This window comes from Anoplopoma fimbria, chromosome 15 (assembly GCF_027596085.1).
Source record: "Anoplopoma fimbria isolate UVic2021 breed Golden Eagle Sablefish chromosome 15, Afim_UVic_2022, whole genome shotgun sequence".
In the NCBI taxonomy this organism is placed as follows: domain Eukaryota; kingdom Metazoa; phylum Chordata; class Actinopteri; order Perciformes; family Anoplopomatidae; genus Anoplopoma; species Anoplopoma fimbria.
This window is the reverse complement of record NC_072463.1, coordinates 13,291,211-13,306,433: the sequence shown is the minus strand read 5'-3', so window position 1 is coordinate 13,306,433 and position 15,223 is coordinate 13,291,211. Positions and strand designations below refer to the sequence as shown.

Sequence of the window (15,223 nt, the reverse complement as noted above, 5' to 3'; positions counted from 1 at the left end):
TTGAGTCCCAACTCAATGGCTTTCACTGCCAAGAAGACATGGAGCTTTTCTTGCAAATATACAGATACAGTATATGTAAACGTTTACACCAGTTATATCTGACTTTACCGAAAGAAGTAATAACATACAGTGTTGTGGATGCAAATCGCTTGTTTATCATATAACATATTAACGCAATCAGTATACTGCATGAGAAATCCATACCATGCAGACCTCAAAGAAATGGTAGACATTTTTACTGAAGCATTATGAGTTTTTGAGGGTAACAAATGACTTCCGCTGGTCAAAAAGATGCAAGTCTTGTACGTCTTCATCGCTGTCCTTAATTGTGCTTTTGTCCCTCAATCAGGCTCACTTTATCTGAAAGTTCATCAAGTGAACAGACTGTCAAGGAAATCAAATTTGTCTAAACAATGTAGTTGTTCATCATCACACTGAGCATTTCTAAAGATGCAACGCTACAAATCAACAGACTCCAACTATGGATTCAGATCAAATTTATGCTCATTAAAAGTTCTAGAGACCAAACGATTGTAGCAGAATCCCAATATCTTACATTTTTAGAAGCCCAGAGCAGACATTTTCTTACATAATCACAATAAAAAATAAATAATCAAAAAGCAGACCCTTCTAAGTCTCTCAAGCAAAAGGATATGTTTTCTGCTCAGCTCCTGAATGGCGGACTGCACTTTTTTCTGGAACACAATCTGGGCTTCACACATGCAGGCATCCTGAGTTATTTCACTTCTCATTTCCTCTGAAAGAATGAGAAAAAATACACATGGTGAAGGTCAAAGCATGTGAGTGATGTTTCGCTGTGTTTGGTGTGGCCGCTTTGTAAAACTCCTTTTGGCTCCACAACCCATTTTATATTCCTCGATGTCGGTGTTCAGTATGAGAACATTTTGGAGCTGACGAAATCAGATAAATGTTAGGTATTGTTTAGATGGGAACATAAGCATAATGGATATCGATTGAACAATCTAGTAAAGAGCAGTTAAAATCATGATTTTTGCTTTTGTGATTGAGATTAGGAAACATGTTGGAAAAAAAAGATTCATCACTTCAACTAGTTAATCACAACTTGGGAGTGCTCAGTTACTGAGGTCAGACGTGGATGGCATTTATGAGGACGCATGCTAATTATCATTTGAGCAATATACTCACATATACATACAAGACCAATTACGGAAAAAGACAATCAATTACAACCACATTTTTTTGGTCCTTTACTTGGACCAAAGTTCTCGGTGGGCTCCCACCACAACTTCCATTGCAGTCTCTCATTCCTTAAACCAGAAGCACAGCACACTTGTGTTTCCTACAATCTGTGCTGTTAACGGCTGGATCAGTGGAAGTATTGCTCGTCGTTGGACAGTGGCTTTGGTCGCAGTCAACTGCAGACTTCTCCACAGCTAAAGAATGCAAAAAGGTAGACGTAAAAGGTATGATAACTATTAAGATCAAAGTTTATGCATTGTTACTAAAATAAATATAAAGTCCCCCATCAGTGCCATAAGCTTGACCAAGTTCCGACTTACAGCAGTGCACTAAAATTCATGGGTGAGCATGTAAGTAAGAGATATTACATGACTCTATAAATAGTCATGTAATATCTCTTACTTACATACAATACAGTCTGCATCCACAAATCAGTGATTTGTGTAGATTGGTTGACAGACGGTTAGAGACCTGTGGTCATAGAATTGGGGATCCTTAAACTTAATTCTGTTTCATAAAGGCTACAGGGCCACTTTTGCAAGATGACCGAACGCAAGGGGCCAGTTAATAACTTCTAGGATCTTAGAACATTCTGGAAGGAATCTGGGTCTCTGTGGCCCATAAGGACTACTTATGGTGGGCGAGAACACAGGACTTTCACCCAGGAAACCGCCGTACGTGTCCCATGATAAAATTGTTGTTTAGATATTTGAAGTTATGTTAGTGAACTGTTTTCCGTACTTACGGTATGTTACGTTATTTACCTACGTATTTTCCGCAGTTTACAGACTTATTTTTAGCCAAACCATTAATTTTTTCCTAGCTCTAACTAAGTAGTTTTGTTGCCCAAACCTAACTGTATTTTCTTTTGAGCCAGAATATCAAGAGAGCATATTCCATTGTCCAAATCTTTTCAGCATGGAAGAAGTACCACCATCGCCTACTCTAGGCTTCTGTGCTGTCTATATTGGCAGTCATAACGTGGATGCCAAAGTAAATTTCAGTACTACTTTGCATGGGAAATTTAGTCAAGCCTATAGACCCTTATAATATGACATGATATGAAATGTATATCATTATCATAACAGATAACAATTGGAAAATATCTTACTCTCACCTTTAATCTTCTTGCATTGTTTAGGATGGCTTGAGAATTGCTCTCGTCACATCAAGCACAGGGTCCAGCCCATCTCCGATAAAGCCTCTTTGAGTTTTATAGGGAAAGAGTATTCAAGGAAACTCGGTTGCTCATACTTCCAGTGAGGACTCCAAAACTGTGTCCATGCATTCCACACCTTTTAGTAAGTTAGTGCCAGTCTGGCACATTTTCTCAGTCGGGCTGAGCCCAACCCTAGTTGTACAATACAGCTCACAAGGCAATAATATGAGAGGGTTGGAGGACACATTTAACTTGAGGCTAGAACTGATTAAACATTCAGGGAATATTTTTAAGGTCTCAAATCACAGACACCATTATGTATGTTGGAAAAAAAAGTTACAGATTCTTACGTGAGCATGTTTTCTGGTCTGCATTCAACACATATCCCACTCGACACTTGCAGTTGTATGAGTCACCGTTGTTGATACAAATCTGCTGGCAGTCATGTCCCTGAGCACATGCATTTGAACCTGGAAAAAGAGACATTCCCATATCTAACTGACTTGGTCTAAGTAATTCAAGGTCAAGGAGCTATTGGTTATCATTACCTTAATATGTATTAGTGTCCAGTACAATACAAGAACTATTCAAAACATCTCGAGATGCTGCACCAATGTCTAGTTGAAAGGAAGAAGTTTCTTACGGGAGCATGTCTTCTGATCCATGTTCAACAGGTATCCCACTCGACACTTGCAGATGTAAGAGCTCCCATTGTTGACGCAAATATGCTGGCAGTCATGTCCCTGGGCACACGCATCCAAACCTGGACCTGAAAAGAGAAGCTCACACCTCAGCGACTTATGTCTTAAGACATTAAAAACACTTAGCTTTTTGCAGAGCCTTTGGTCACAGTTCCCTTTAGAAGAAGTGGATGCATTTCAACATTCCCGTTCTCTATATCTCCCGCTCATTTACGCTGACAACTGAAAGCAATATTTGCGAGAACTGATATCAAATTGCCTCACCAGCTGCTATCAAGCTCCAAATGTGGTGCTTTGTGGAATATCTGAGTTGCTGGATAACGGCACAGACACATATGCATATTAAATTAAATTAGGTGCTTACATGAGCATGTTTTCTGGTCTGCATTCAATACATATTCCTCACGACACTCACAGATATACGAGTCATTGCCGTTGACACAAATCTGCTGGCAATCATGTCCCTTGGCACATACATCTGATCCTGAAAAGAAACACTTTCACATCTGACTTAGCCTAAACATACGTCAATATGCTCTTGAATTGAGAACCCCCCCAATCTGACGAGTTTCCATAACCTAACTTTCAAGAGGTGATATGAAGTGTGAGTGTGTGTGAAGTGTGTCTTACAGTGTACAGTAAGTGGAAAATGACATTGTGAGACATTGTGAGGGACATTTAACAACCTGCACCAAAGAAACATAACTTTTAGAAATGTGCAGGTTCTTACTTGAGCATGTTTTCTGGTCTGCATTTAACACATATCCCATTCGACACTTGCAGACAAACAAGTCATTGGTGCTGACACAGATATGTTGGCAGTTGTGTCCCTGGGCACATGTATCTGAACCTGAAAAGAAACACTCCCGCATCTGATGGGCTCAATTTACATCACTCAAAAGAACCTATGATGGGTCAAAATAATCTCTCTGAGACAATCCATCAACCGCCACAGATAAAAAAAAAAAGGTTCAGGTTCTTACGTGAGCATGTTTTCTTGTCTGGATTCAAAATATATCCCATTCGGCACTTACAGATATACGAGTCATCACTGTTTATACAAATGTGCTGGCAATCATGTCCATGGGTACATGGATCTGAACCTGAAAAGAGACATTGCAAGTGACACCCACAGGTAACTGACATTTAATTACATCTGTCAAGGACTTATGGAGCTTTTAATGGGCCACCAATCTCTTGCAGTTGATATACATCATGACCATGTAAACCATAACAAACCAAACTTTTGACCTTTCTTGATAATAACAAGCACCCTACAAGTGTCAGAGTGACACTTAAGGCTGTATTGGAATACAAGGTTACCACAGAAAGACTGAAAAGATACAGATTTCCTGGCAGTCATGACCCTGGGTACATGCATCCAAACCTGTAAAGACACCTGTAACTAGCTTGATCTGATTACATCCGTCAAGCATAACCTTGCCAGTTCTGGAGCCTCTAATGAGCCACAATCGCACTTACAAGTTATGTTAATCAAGGCTGTATATCAGCCCCAGGCTCTGTTCAAAATGAATTCGCTACAGACTACATTAATCTTTTTAGAACAACCTACATGAGCTGTTACGTATTGTATCCACAGCACAGTGCTTCACCAGATAAAAATTGTATTCTAACACTATCAGTTAATGAATATTTGGCCTGTTGTGGAGCTAAAGATGGGTCAACAGTAACATGCATGTCAAGTATAAAATAACAATTCAGGTTCTTACGTGAGCATGTTTTCTGGTCGGCGTTCAACACATATCCCTCATCACACGTGCAAGAGTAAGAATCGCCATTTTTCAAACAAATATGTTGGCAGTCATGTCCCTGGTTACATACATCTGAACCTGAAAAGAGACACTTCTACAGCTGACTTCCACAGCAAACTTCAATGCTGAAGTTTTTAATTGTCTAAAATTGATTTCGGGAGAATTATGAGGGCCATGGCCAAATGCTCAATGCCTCCTTCTGCATTTAAGCAAGTATTTACAATGATAACCATAAAGATTTTAGTCAACCACAGACCGTACAATGGAACATGCATATCAAGACAAAAACTCCTTACGTGAGCATGTTTTCTGGTCTGCATTCAACACATATCCCACTTGACACTTGCAGACGTACGAGTCATCAATGCTGATGCAGACATGTTGGCATTTCTGTCCCTGTGCACATGTATCTAAACCTGAAAAGGGACACTCACACTTGTAACAGATTTGTAGCTGATTAATTGAACGATAGCCATCAAGAGGCACTTAGCCTAATGTGGAACTTTTAAAGCTGTTGCTGTCCAAATGTAACTTATGGAGTAGTGGAAAACACCGATACTTCAAGAATTGTTAGTGAATGAAATGACAGACGTCGAGTAAAATTCAGATTCTTACGTGAGCATGTTTTCTTGTCTGCATTCAACGCATATCCCTCACGACACTTGCAAAGGTACAAATCACCGTTTGTGACACATATATGCTGGCAGTCATGTCCCTGGTCACATGTATCCAAACCTGAGAAGAGAAACTTCCACAGCTAACGCTTAGACCATCATTTAGAAATTTTGTTAAACAGTCACACTGCAGTAAGACAAGGGACTGCCCATTATTTTGAAGGCCCATATTCTGAAACCCCAATAGTCCGAACATGTTCAATCTATTATCCCGAAAAGAAGCGGCCGTTGTTCGTAAGCACATCGTTTTTTATTATGCAAAATGATGTCATTATACCTTCCCAATTTTTTTATCTAACAGAAATCTCACGTGCAAAAAATATTGCAAATGGGAAGATTCTGTGAAATCATTCTGCATTATATTTAGCCATATGCTTCTTGCAGGGAAAGTTTTTGTTTCTTCCTAGCAATGGGCGTTCGGAAGAACGGATGTTTGTTTTTTGGGATAACTGGCTGTCGGACAAATGGACTTTTCGGTCCAACGGTACATTTTCCTGACTATCGGACTTCCAGACCCTGTATTTCGGAACAATGGCATGATATCCTAAAACATGCATAAAATAAGGTCCAAGTTCTTACGTGAGCATGTTTTTTGGTCGTCATTTAACTTAAATCCCACTTGACACTTGCAGATGTACGAGTCATCACTGTTCTTACAAATGTGCTGGCAATCATGTCCATGGGCACATGGATCAGAGCCTGTAAAGAGATATGCCCACATAACGTTAGATGACTGACATATCATGACATCATGACATCAGTCCAGGAGACATCCTGGACTGTTGGAGCCTTGGTATGGCCATTGTTCCTTGTACTATGAGGTTCCATGCTCAACTCCTATATCTGTATCAATCAGTCTCCCGAGTATCTGAGTTATTCAGGCTGAGCTGAAAAACTGTCATAATAGCCACAAGGCGCCGTGAAGAAAGTCTGTCTGTACAAAGTACCTCAACAACCTCAGAATTACAGTCACTTTCATTCAGAAAAATACACAAGCCCACATTGCAATACCCCTGTCAAACAGCAAAACTTGGTAAACCTGGTTCTGTATTCAATCAAACACTAAAGTAATGACTGTTGTTAACCAGAAACACTGCTCTGAGGGATGCATGTCAAATCTCATTAGGCATGTTTTCTGGTCCATTTTACAATCCATTTGATACTTACAGAAAATCCCAGTCCAAATGGACAACAAAGACAAAGGTGCTTACGTGAGCATGTTTTCTTGTCAGCGTTCAACACATATCCCATAGGACATTTGCAGATGTAAGAATCCTCAGTGTTTACACAAATATGTTGGCAGTCATGTCCCTGGGCACATGTAGTTGAGCCTGAAAACAGACACTCCCAAACATGTAACACACACAATCGAATTACATTAGTCAACCGATAACAGCTGAGACTTTAAAGGTTCTCTTGAAGCCATTCAAAGCATCAATATGGCAGCAAATGTAAAGATATAGTTGTGTAATGTCTGCCTGAGCAGAGAAGTAAGTTATGTCCAACAGCAAGTGTCTTTTTCGAACATGTAAGCGCAAGTGAGTCCCTGCTTGTGTGCCCCACTGGCTAGCTAATAGCCGCCGTTCCCTACTGCTCTCATACGATGGTAACGTCCGGACCACCGGCGTTGTCGCGGAAGCGCTTGCCCCCCCCGTTCCCATTCAGGCAAACACCGCGAGCTCTGTCAGCGCTGTTGCCTTTGTTTGCACTGTTCGCGCTATTTTCTACTAGCTGCTGGCTGAGCCTTTACCATGTTCAGAGCAGTGTGGAGTCAATTCCTTAATCATAGATTTACTCTGAATTCCTGTAGAGCTCCTTCAATGAGCCATAAATTATTTTTAAATTTAGAAGTCATGGCCAGTTTCCCAAACTCTCTGTCCATCAAACCTAGGTTCCTAATTCAATGCTTTTTTCAAATCAATTCAATATATACTACAGCACAATAGGAAAAGTCCCAAAAAAGTTGCCTCTTGCTGCTTCATCAAGAACCATAAGTAGATTAGTGGGAAACCTGTGCCAAGAAACAAAATACCTGAGAAGTCCAGGTTCTCATGAGAGCATGTTTTCTGGTCTGCATTCAACACATAACCCATTTGACATTTGCAGATGTACGAATTGTCAGTGCTGACACAAATATGCTGGCAGTCATGTCCATGGGAACATAAATCCAAACCTGGAAAGAAAAAATTGTGGAACTTACTGTAGACCCTGTGTTGGCAATTATTATTGTTGCAGTTCATATATATATATATATATATATATATATATATATATGTATATGTATATGTATATGCCTACCGTACAAAGTGCCTCACCACCTTTTGCCATGTACATTATTTGGATGATGCATAGAAACTTTCAGTCGTGCAAAACACATTGGAACTGGCCACAAAGCAGCCAACAAATCTATAAAAAATATGGAGTTCTTACGTGAGCATGTTTTCTGGTCTGCATTCAAAATATGTCCCTCACGACATTTGCAGATGAACGAGTCATCAGTGCTGACACAGATATGTTGGCAGTCATGTCCTTGGGCACATACATCTGAACCTGAAAAGAGACACTTCCACATCTAACCATCCTACGAGCAAATGGCGAGCAAATCCCAGTTTTCTACTTTTTAAAATGAATTAAACATAAACAGCTTCACACTCTGAACAGTTCAAAAAGTCAGTGCCCTTGCAGCGCTTTCTGTCAAGATTACATTTTTAAGCTGTTTTGGCAAATCTGCAAAGAAATATTTCTGCATGTTAACTGACTGTTGCTGAGCACAACAAACATTTTTGGGGATACACTACTCTGGGCAACCCCATAACAATAGTCACAAGAGCTGATCTGTTCCTGAGCCTGTGCAAAATTCAAGATGGTCTGAGCACTCACTTCCGAATTTTAAGAATAACACAAATCCAAGTAGCAACCACCTTAAGTGAAGCGGAAGCCAATGTGTAAGTGCCTTACATGCCCTTATATGCCCTCTGTGCAAAGAGCCTCACAGGCCCTTGCTATTCACAGTACATAGATGATACATATACATTTTCAGCCAACAAATCTATGAAAAACATTCAGGTTCTTACGTGAGCATGTTTTCTGGTCTGCATTCAACACATGTCCCTCACGACATTTGCAGATGTACGAATCATTAGTGCCGACACAGATATGTTGGCAGTCGTGTCCTTGGGCACATACATCTGAACCTGAAAAGAGACATTTAACAAACTAACTGACAAGACCCCCTGAGTCAGTTACATTTCATTCATGTGCACATCACCCTTTTAACTGGCTTTAACTATTCATCTTTGCGGACCAATACCCTGCATAAGACCCTAATTAAGTTATTACTGAACACTAAGAACAGGTGGCTGTGGAATGGAAGCTAAGTAGTTGACTTCCAGCAATGAGCTCTAGACAATTGCATACAGCTTAAAGAGATTATATCAAGGACCCATTTCAGTGCTTGTGCAAATACGTTTGGGTAACTAGAGTCCCCACCTACCCACAACCGTGAACAAATCTTCATTTATTAATGATAATGATTAAATAAGCCTCTGCTGTTAATTCATTCCAGTATTATGAGCAGAGGGCAGCTACTATACAGCGCCAGGGGAGCTGTTTGGGGGTCAGGAGCCTTGCTCAAGAACCCACCAGCAGCACCCAGGAAGTGAACTAGCATTTCTCCAGCCACACTCTGTATTTGGTCCACATAGGGACTTGAACCATCAACCCTCCAGGTCTCAAGCCAAGTCCCAACAGACTGAACTACTGCCGACCCCCACAACAGTAATATTAGCCAACACAGTCAGGTTTTTGTGGGCTGTTTACATCCGAAAAACATGTGATTCAACAAGCCATGAAGACTCATTGGCTTATACCGCCCCCCGTCTAAGTATCTAAACCCGCGGCTGGAGAACTACCTTTGTAAAAGTGCACCATATTTTTCTGGCAAGACAATCAGAGCCGACTGGGCTTTTTCGGGGAGGGTGGCTTAAAGAGATGGTGATTTTTTTGGTTCTAAAGTACCTAACTGGAAGTTGGCAGCAAACCTAATTCCAGGTTTAGAACACCCAGGGCAGTTGGGTTGCTGACCTACTGAACAATAACATTAAACCCAGCATGTGAGTTTGAGGGAAGATCTACTTGTTGTTTCTAAGTGGCCATTGTTTACTTCTAGAATTTGTGCCTCTTGTCAGCCCAGGCCTTCATAATTGTCCCGCTCACTTAATTTGTGCTGAATAATGTCTGCCCTAATCTATTTGGGGCAACCCAAAACATTGGCAACAAGAGATGGTATGCAGTGTGTTCGCAGCACAAAGTGCCTAACTTACTGATGCCCAAAAAGAGCTTTGAAGCTTATAAACTTGGGATGCAAAGGTTCTGTCAAAGTTCTTACATCAATGAAGAAGAAATGTGAGAAATACCAGATTCCATGAAAATATAACTGTTAGCCATGTTTAACCTTTTTAGGCAGTAGTATCAAGATAGTGAAAACACAATGAGATTTGGTGACACTGACACATTGGACAAAAACATTAAGACAAGGAAAAAATACTTACGTGAGCACGTTTTCTTGTCCGGATTCAAGACATAGCCATTGCGACACTTGCAGTCGTATGTGTAGCCATTGTTGACACAAATGTGCTGGCAACTGTGTCCCTGAGCACATGCATCCAAACCTGAAAAGAAACACTCCAATGTCTGATTGGCTTAGGCCTAGTGAAATCAATCATTTTGTGTTATATTTATGTTAGTAAGTTGTAAGCAACTGTGCAATTGTGTAATACTACAAAGCCACATGCAGATTAGTTTGTCTGATCTCTGTGCTCCTGTTATTTGTGAAGGAATGAAGAGACGTAGTCACATGCCGTTTTCAAATGTTACATTGACTTTGAATGTAAGACAACTGAATTACTATCCATCTTAATTGTCAAAAGACATATTCCATGCAAACACCATATCTACTGAGGCAACCACTGTCGTAATCCTTGCATGTCGTTGGTAGTGATGTCACTGTGGAGTTGGTCACAGTGAAACACAGTGTTCAATCCATCAGTCTAAAACAGAATTTGTGTGTCGGTCATATTTGTAAGCATAGTGTTGTTTATTCAACCCAATCTCATGGAAAGGCAATAAAAATAATTGCAAGAGATTTCTGCCTGTTGTTATTAGGCTTTTTGTGACACCTTCATTTTACGACATGTTACGACACGTGAAACAGTCAGGGTTATGGTGAGGCAACAAAACCACTTAGTTAGGTTTATGAAAAACATAACATAACCTACTGGTTTGCCATATTTCTTCCTGCAATCAAGGCAACTAGTGGAGATACCAGGAAGTCACTGCGACCAACCAAGAAATAGTTTCACACGTTGCCCCTGTGAAACCACAACTTGTTGTCTTGCAAATTGTTCATTTGTACAAATTTAACAAATCAAATAAGTTCTGACAGAGCGAGGCTAGATGGTTACCCCTGTTTCCAGTATTAATGCTAAGCTAAGTTAACCGGTGCTGGCTCCAGCTTCAGACGTGAAAGTGGTATCTCTCATCTCATCTAACTCTGCAAGAGAGCGAATAAATGTATCAGTGTAGTCTATTGCCGTCTTATCTTAATAAGCATATTAAGTTTTCTCAGCACTTTCTTAAAATCTAAAAGTTTCCGCTCAAATACATTTTAGTCAAATTGAGCGCCAGCGCAAGCTAATTTAGTTGTTGCCATGCAGGATGAATGGCAGTTAATGTTCTGTCACAGATTGCAAAAGCCCAAATAGTGGACCTGGGAAGCTTAGCACAGAGCAGCGCGCTCCACGTGAAAAGTACAGGCAGCATCATATTAGCTTTCAACCATTTGAAAGTGTTGAGGGTTGCAGAATTTGAGTGATCAGAGGTTTGTCTTCTTTATAAAGGCGGTTAGTACATGATTTACCAGAAATGTTTAAAGCTGTATGCATAGGCTCTACTGTTATCACCATCAACAGTTAGTGAAGACCTTTTTGTGGGAAATCCAAACGCAGTAAATCACTCCTGTTACCTTGCCCTTATTCTTAAATCTAAAGAATAGGACCAGTTACTTTAGAATGGAGATTGCGTCTATGGTGCTGCCCGTCTGACCACAGGTTTGAAATTTAAAAGGACAGAACTGACATACCGTTGTTTCCTTTATCATCATTTTCATTATTTATTCCTTTACCGTCTTTTCTGCCAGCTAGGCCTAGTCCATTATCACCGACTCCGCCATCTAATGGAATATCCGCACTCCCGTTATCATCATCCTTACCACATAAGGTCTCCCTAAATTTGGAAGTGAGCTTCTCAATGACACCATAGGTCTCCACATAGAAGACGTGGTCGTCGTGCGGGGTGCTGGCCATGAGGCGGAGGGACATCAAGTCGGCCCTGTCCACACCCACAGCGTAGATCTCGATCCCAGAGGCCCGGGCGGAGGCTGATACGTCCTCCACCTTGTCCTGGGGCCTCCCGTCCGTCACTATGATGGCTACTTTGGCGATGTTCACGGAGCTGGCTCGGGCCCCCGCCTCCGCCGTGAAAGCTTTCTCCATGGCAGTCTTGATGGCCATGCCCGTCATGGTGCCCGAGGCGAGGGGCTCAACGCGGGCCAGCGCCTGCTTCAGGGCGGACTTGGTGAAGTAGGTCTTCAGCAGAAACTCTATCTGCACCGTGCTGGCGTAATTGACGAGGCCGACCCGCGTGGCGTCCGAGCCGATCTCGAGGCTTTCCACCATGTCTTGAAGGAACTCCTTGGCCTTTTCAAACTCAGCAGGCCGCACGCTGCGGGAGCTGTCTATGATGAAGACCAGGTCTATGGGACGATTTCTGCAGTTAGATCTTGCTGCTGTAAAAAAAGATTCAAAATGATGTTAATCTGATTAGAGGTGTATTTTCTGATGTATTCAGATAGATAGAGTACTAAAACTTTGCATGCATTCCTACACATCCCTAAACACATGCTCTGACCACACATTCACTAAAGCACACACACACTTTATAAAACAAACGTAACCAAACACTTTAGGATTTCCTTTTTCAATCTCAATATCCGTTTACAGCCTAATCATTAAGAAACAAACTTTATGAGAAAAGTGTCATGTGATTTGACCCTTAAAAATATGCCAACAAAATGCTGTCCACAACTTCACGTCTGTCTTTTGGGAGTCAAATGAACGGATGTTAGTTATGGCTAAAGTTGAGTACCTGCGTCAGCTCTGATGGACGCAGCAAAGCCGCTGGAGTCTCGAGCAGGCTGCCAGGATGCTGCTTTGTGCTGCAGCTGTGAGAGCGGCTGGCTATTCTTTGGTGGCTGGTGATGGGAGGACTGGTACTGATAAAACCTGGAATTAGTGCCACCATCTTTGCAAAGGGAGGTGGGGAGAGGAAGAGGGCGTAACATTAGGAGCAGTGGTTACTTTGGTTGAATGATGGGCATGCATAATGATTATTGGCTTAATAACAGTTCTTCTTAACAGGCTTTGGAAATTATATATTGTCCAAAACAACACATGCAAAATCGCATGTGTTGTTTTGGACAATATATAATTTAGAAGGTGAAGAACACATAGAAGGTGAAAACATTTGTATCTTATTAAATTAATTATTTACTATTAACTAAATAGAGGTTTATTTTAAGGCTCTTAAATTTGTATCAGATAATGCATGTCACTGGCTAAAAACCCTGTGAGATGGTCTGTCACCAAAATTATTCTTATTTTATATATATGAGACAGTAGTAATAATAACAGGTGTACTGAAATTCCTTTTTTTTTTTTTAATTGCCAAAATTGCACAAACCATGAGAAACGCAGGGGAAACAATTGAGAAAGTTGTGGATGATGAACATGCACTAATGAACTAATGAACTAATGGGACACATAACCAACCTCCACTGTCAGCCCTCCGCCTCTCCTGCACCAGGTAGATGTCGGCCCCTGGGACACCCGGATGGAAAGTTCCAGCACTTGGTTCTTCATCCGAGCTTTGCTCAATGGACTTGATTTGTTCCAAGCGCCGGTGGACCGGTTTGATTGAGTGGATCGGCCGGTCTCGGGACCCGAACTGCGTGGAGGCGCTCAGAGTCCCCGCTGCCAGGATGAGACAGAGTAGTCCCCACGTGGATGAGGTCATGTTGCCCGTGCGCACAGTGGAAGTCCGTCCGTCCGCCCCTGGTCTGGAGGTCCACTTCCACAGCTGACTGTGGTCTATTTATATGGGGTCGTCCACTGGCCCACAAGGCGTGGTGAACAGAGAGCCCAGAGACGGACAAGGGAGGGTGGTGTCAGAGCAGCAGCAGCAGTCACTTCACCATCATTCTGCACTAGAATATATATGTATATGTTTATTTACAAATGTAAAACAATGTTAAACAAACTAATAGCATATAAAATAGCATTTAAATACAGCTCAGGCCTTAATGGATCAGTGATATTAACTCAATAATATCACATACACAGATTCTGAAAGGGGGACATTCTGTCACCTAACGAGTTTTTTTACTTTTATTTTAAATTTAAAGTAGGTTTTAAACGTTATAACCTTTGTACTTCTACTTAATAAAATAATGAATGCATGCATTAGTATTTTTGTACTGTGGTGTTATGATACTGTAGGAAAAGATCTTAGTACTTTGTCTATCACTGGCTAAAATCATTAATCCTGAGACAACGTCACTTTTAATGTTAACAGTTGTAGTAGTTTCATTTCGAACTGAATTTTTAAAGCAAAGTAACTCCAAATGTCCAACTACAGTATTGCCTTATATTTTGTATTGTGTTGTTCAATTCTGACCTCTGCTAACATAAAAAGCAATTACCATGAAGCGTATCGGTTCATTCTTGACCGGGGAGACAGCAACCGACAAAAACTATCCAAGCTTAGGGTCCACATAGGCCATTGACTGTATGTTCAGTTGTCATGGAACTGTAGATGGTCAAAGTTCCTTTATTCTGAGCACCTTTAGGACTTCATATCCAACAGTGACCTGTTTATATGGGCCTGAATTGATCTACATAATATAGTATTATCTCCATATAGGTCTTCCTAAGGAATAAATTACAAGGATGGTCTGGTTCACCGTTAACCAAAGCACACACCTTTCCTTTTTGAGCCATAAGGTGCTTAGAGGCCGAAGTCTACATGTAGTGCGTTGCCCTCTTGTGGATTATTTTGCAAACTGCGCCACAGTTATTCTATTTTGGGTTCACTGAACTAAATAACAAGAGCCATTCCCTGATTCCAAATGCAGACCATGTTGGAAAGACTGTACTTTTCCAACAGACTCAAGCTTAGAGGCTGTCCTGACATCAGTGAAAATGTAAATGATCTTATTAAAAAGCTGGTTGACACACTTAAATTTTACCTTGCAAATTTTGGTCTAAGGCTGGTCAAACGGCCTTTCGCCCACACGAGTCATTTAAAACTGTTCTTAATCATTAAAAACAAGAAGATGTCGCTATCACCACTGTAATATACTCACTCAATATGATATTTTACATTTTGAAAATGTAATTGTGAACCCAAATGTTTTTTTAGATATTCAAGACCATACATAATGCCGCTCCCTCTTGCCTTTATTACAAGTTTAATATTTCTGACTATGTCATTATTCTACCTACAGTACCTGCCAAGGGACTGCTGCCAGAACATAGGCATTTGTCAAAACCTGGTACATTATATATTTATACTTATTTTTCA

At 40.9% G+C, this 15,223-nt stretch overlaps 1 protein-coding gene across 1 annotated transcript; it reads right to left on the bottom strand.

Annotated features, from left to right (window-relative positions):
- Window positions 1-322: 322 nt before the first annotated feature.
- LOC129103757 (matrilin-3-like) lies at window positions 323-13,657 on the bottom strand. The gene is made up of 9 exons (XM_054614348.1): window positions 13,414-13,657; window positions 12,731-12,886; window positions 11,796-12,371; window positions 10,078-10,197; window positions 7,958-8,077; window positions 3,024-3,149; window positions 2,731-2,850; window positions 656-757; window positions 323-375 (listed from the first exon to the last, which is right to left on the bottom strand). Exons 1-9 carry the CDS (start codon window positions 13,655-13,657, stop codon window positions 323-325), a joined length of 1,617 nt encoding a protein of 538 aa, XP_054470323.1.
- Window positions 13,658-15,223: the final 1,566 nt, after the last annotated feature.

What these genes read in the sequence shown, in the direction of transcription:
- LOC129103757 (XM_054614348.1), bottom strand. Translation starts at nt 13,657, where the DNA reads ATGACCTCATCCACGTGGGGACTACTCTGTCTCATCCTGGCAGCGGGG. An exon ending in GTCCATCAGAGCTGACGCAG is followed by an intron (nt 12,372 to 12,730) that starts GTACTCAACTTT and finishes CTTTTTTTACAG; the next exon opens with CAGCAAGATCTAACTGCAGA. An exon ending in ATTTAGGGAGACCTTATGTG is followed by an intron (nt 10,198 to 11,795) that starts GTAAGGATGATG and finishes GTTTCTTTTCAG; the next exon opens with GTTTGGATGCATGTGCTCAG.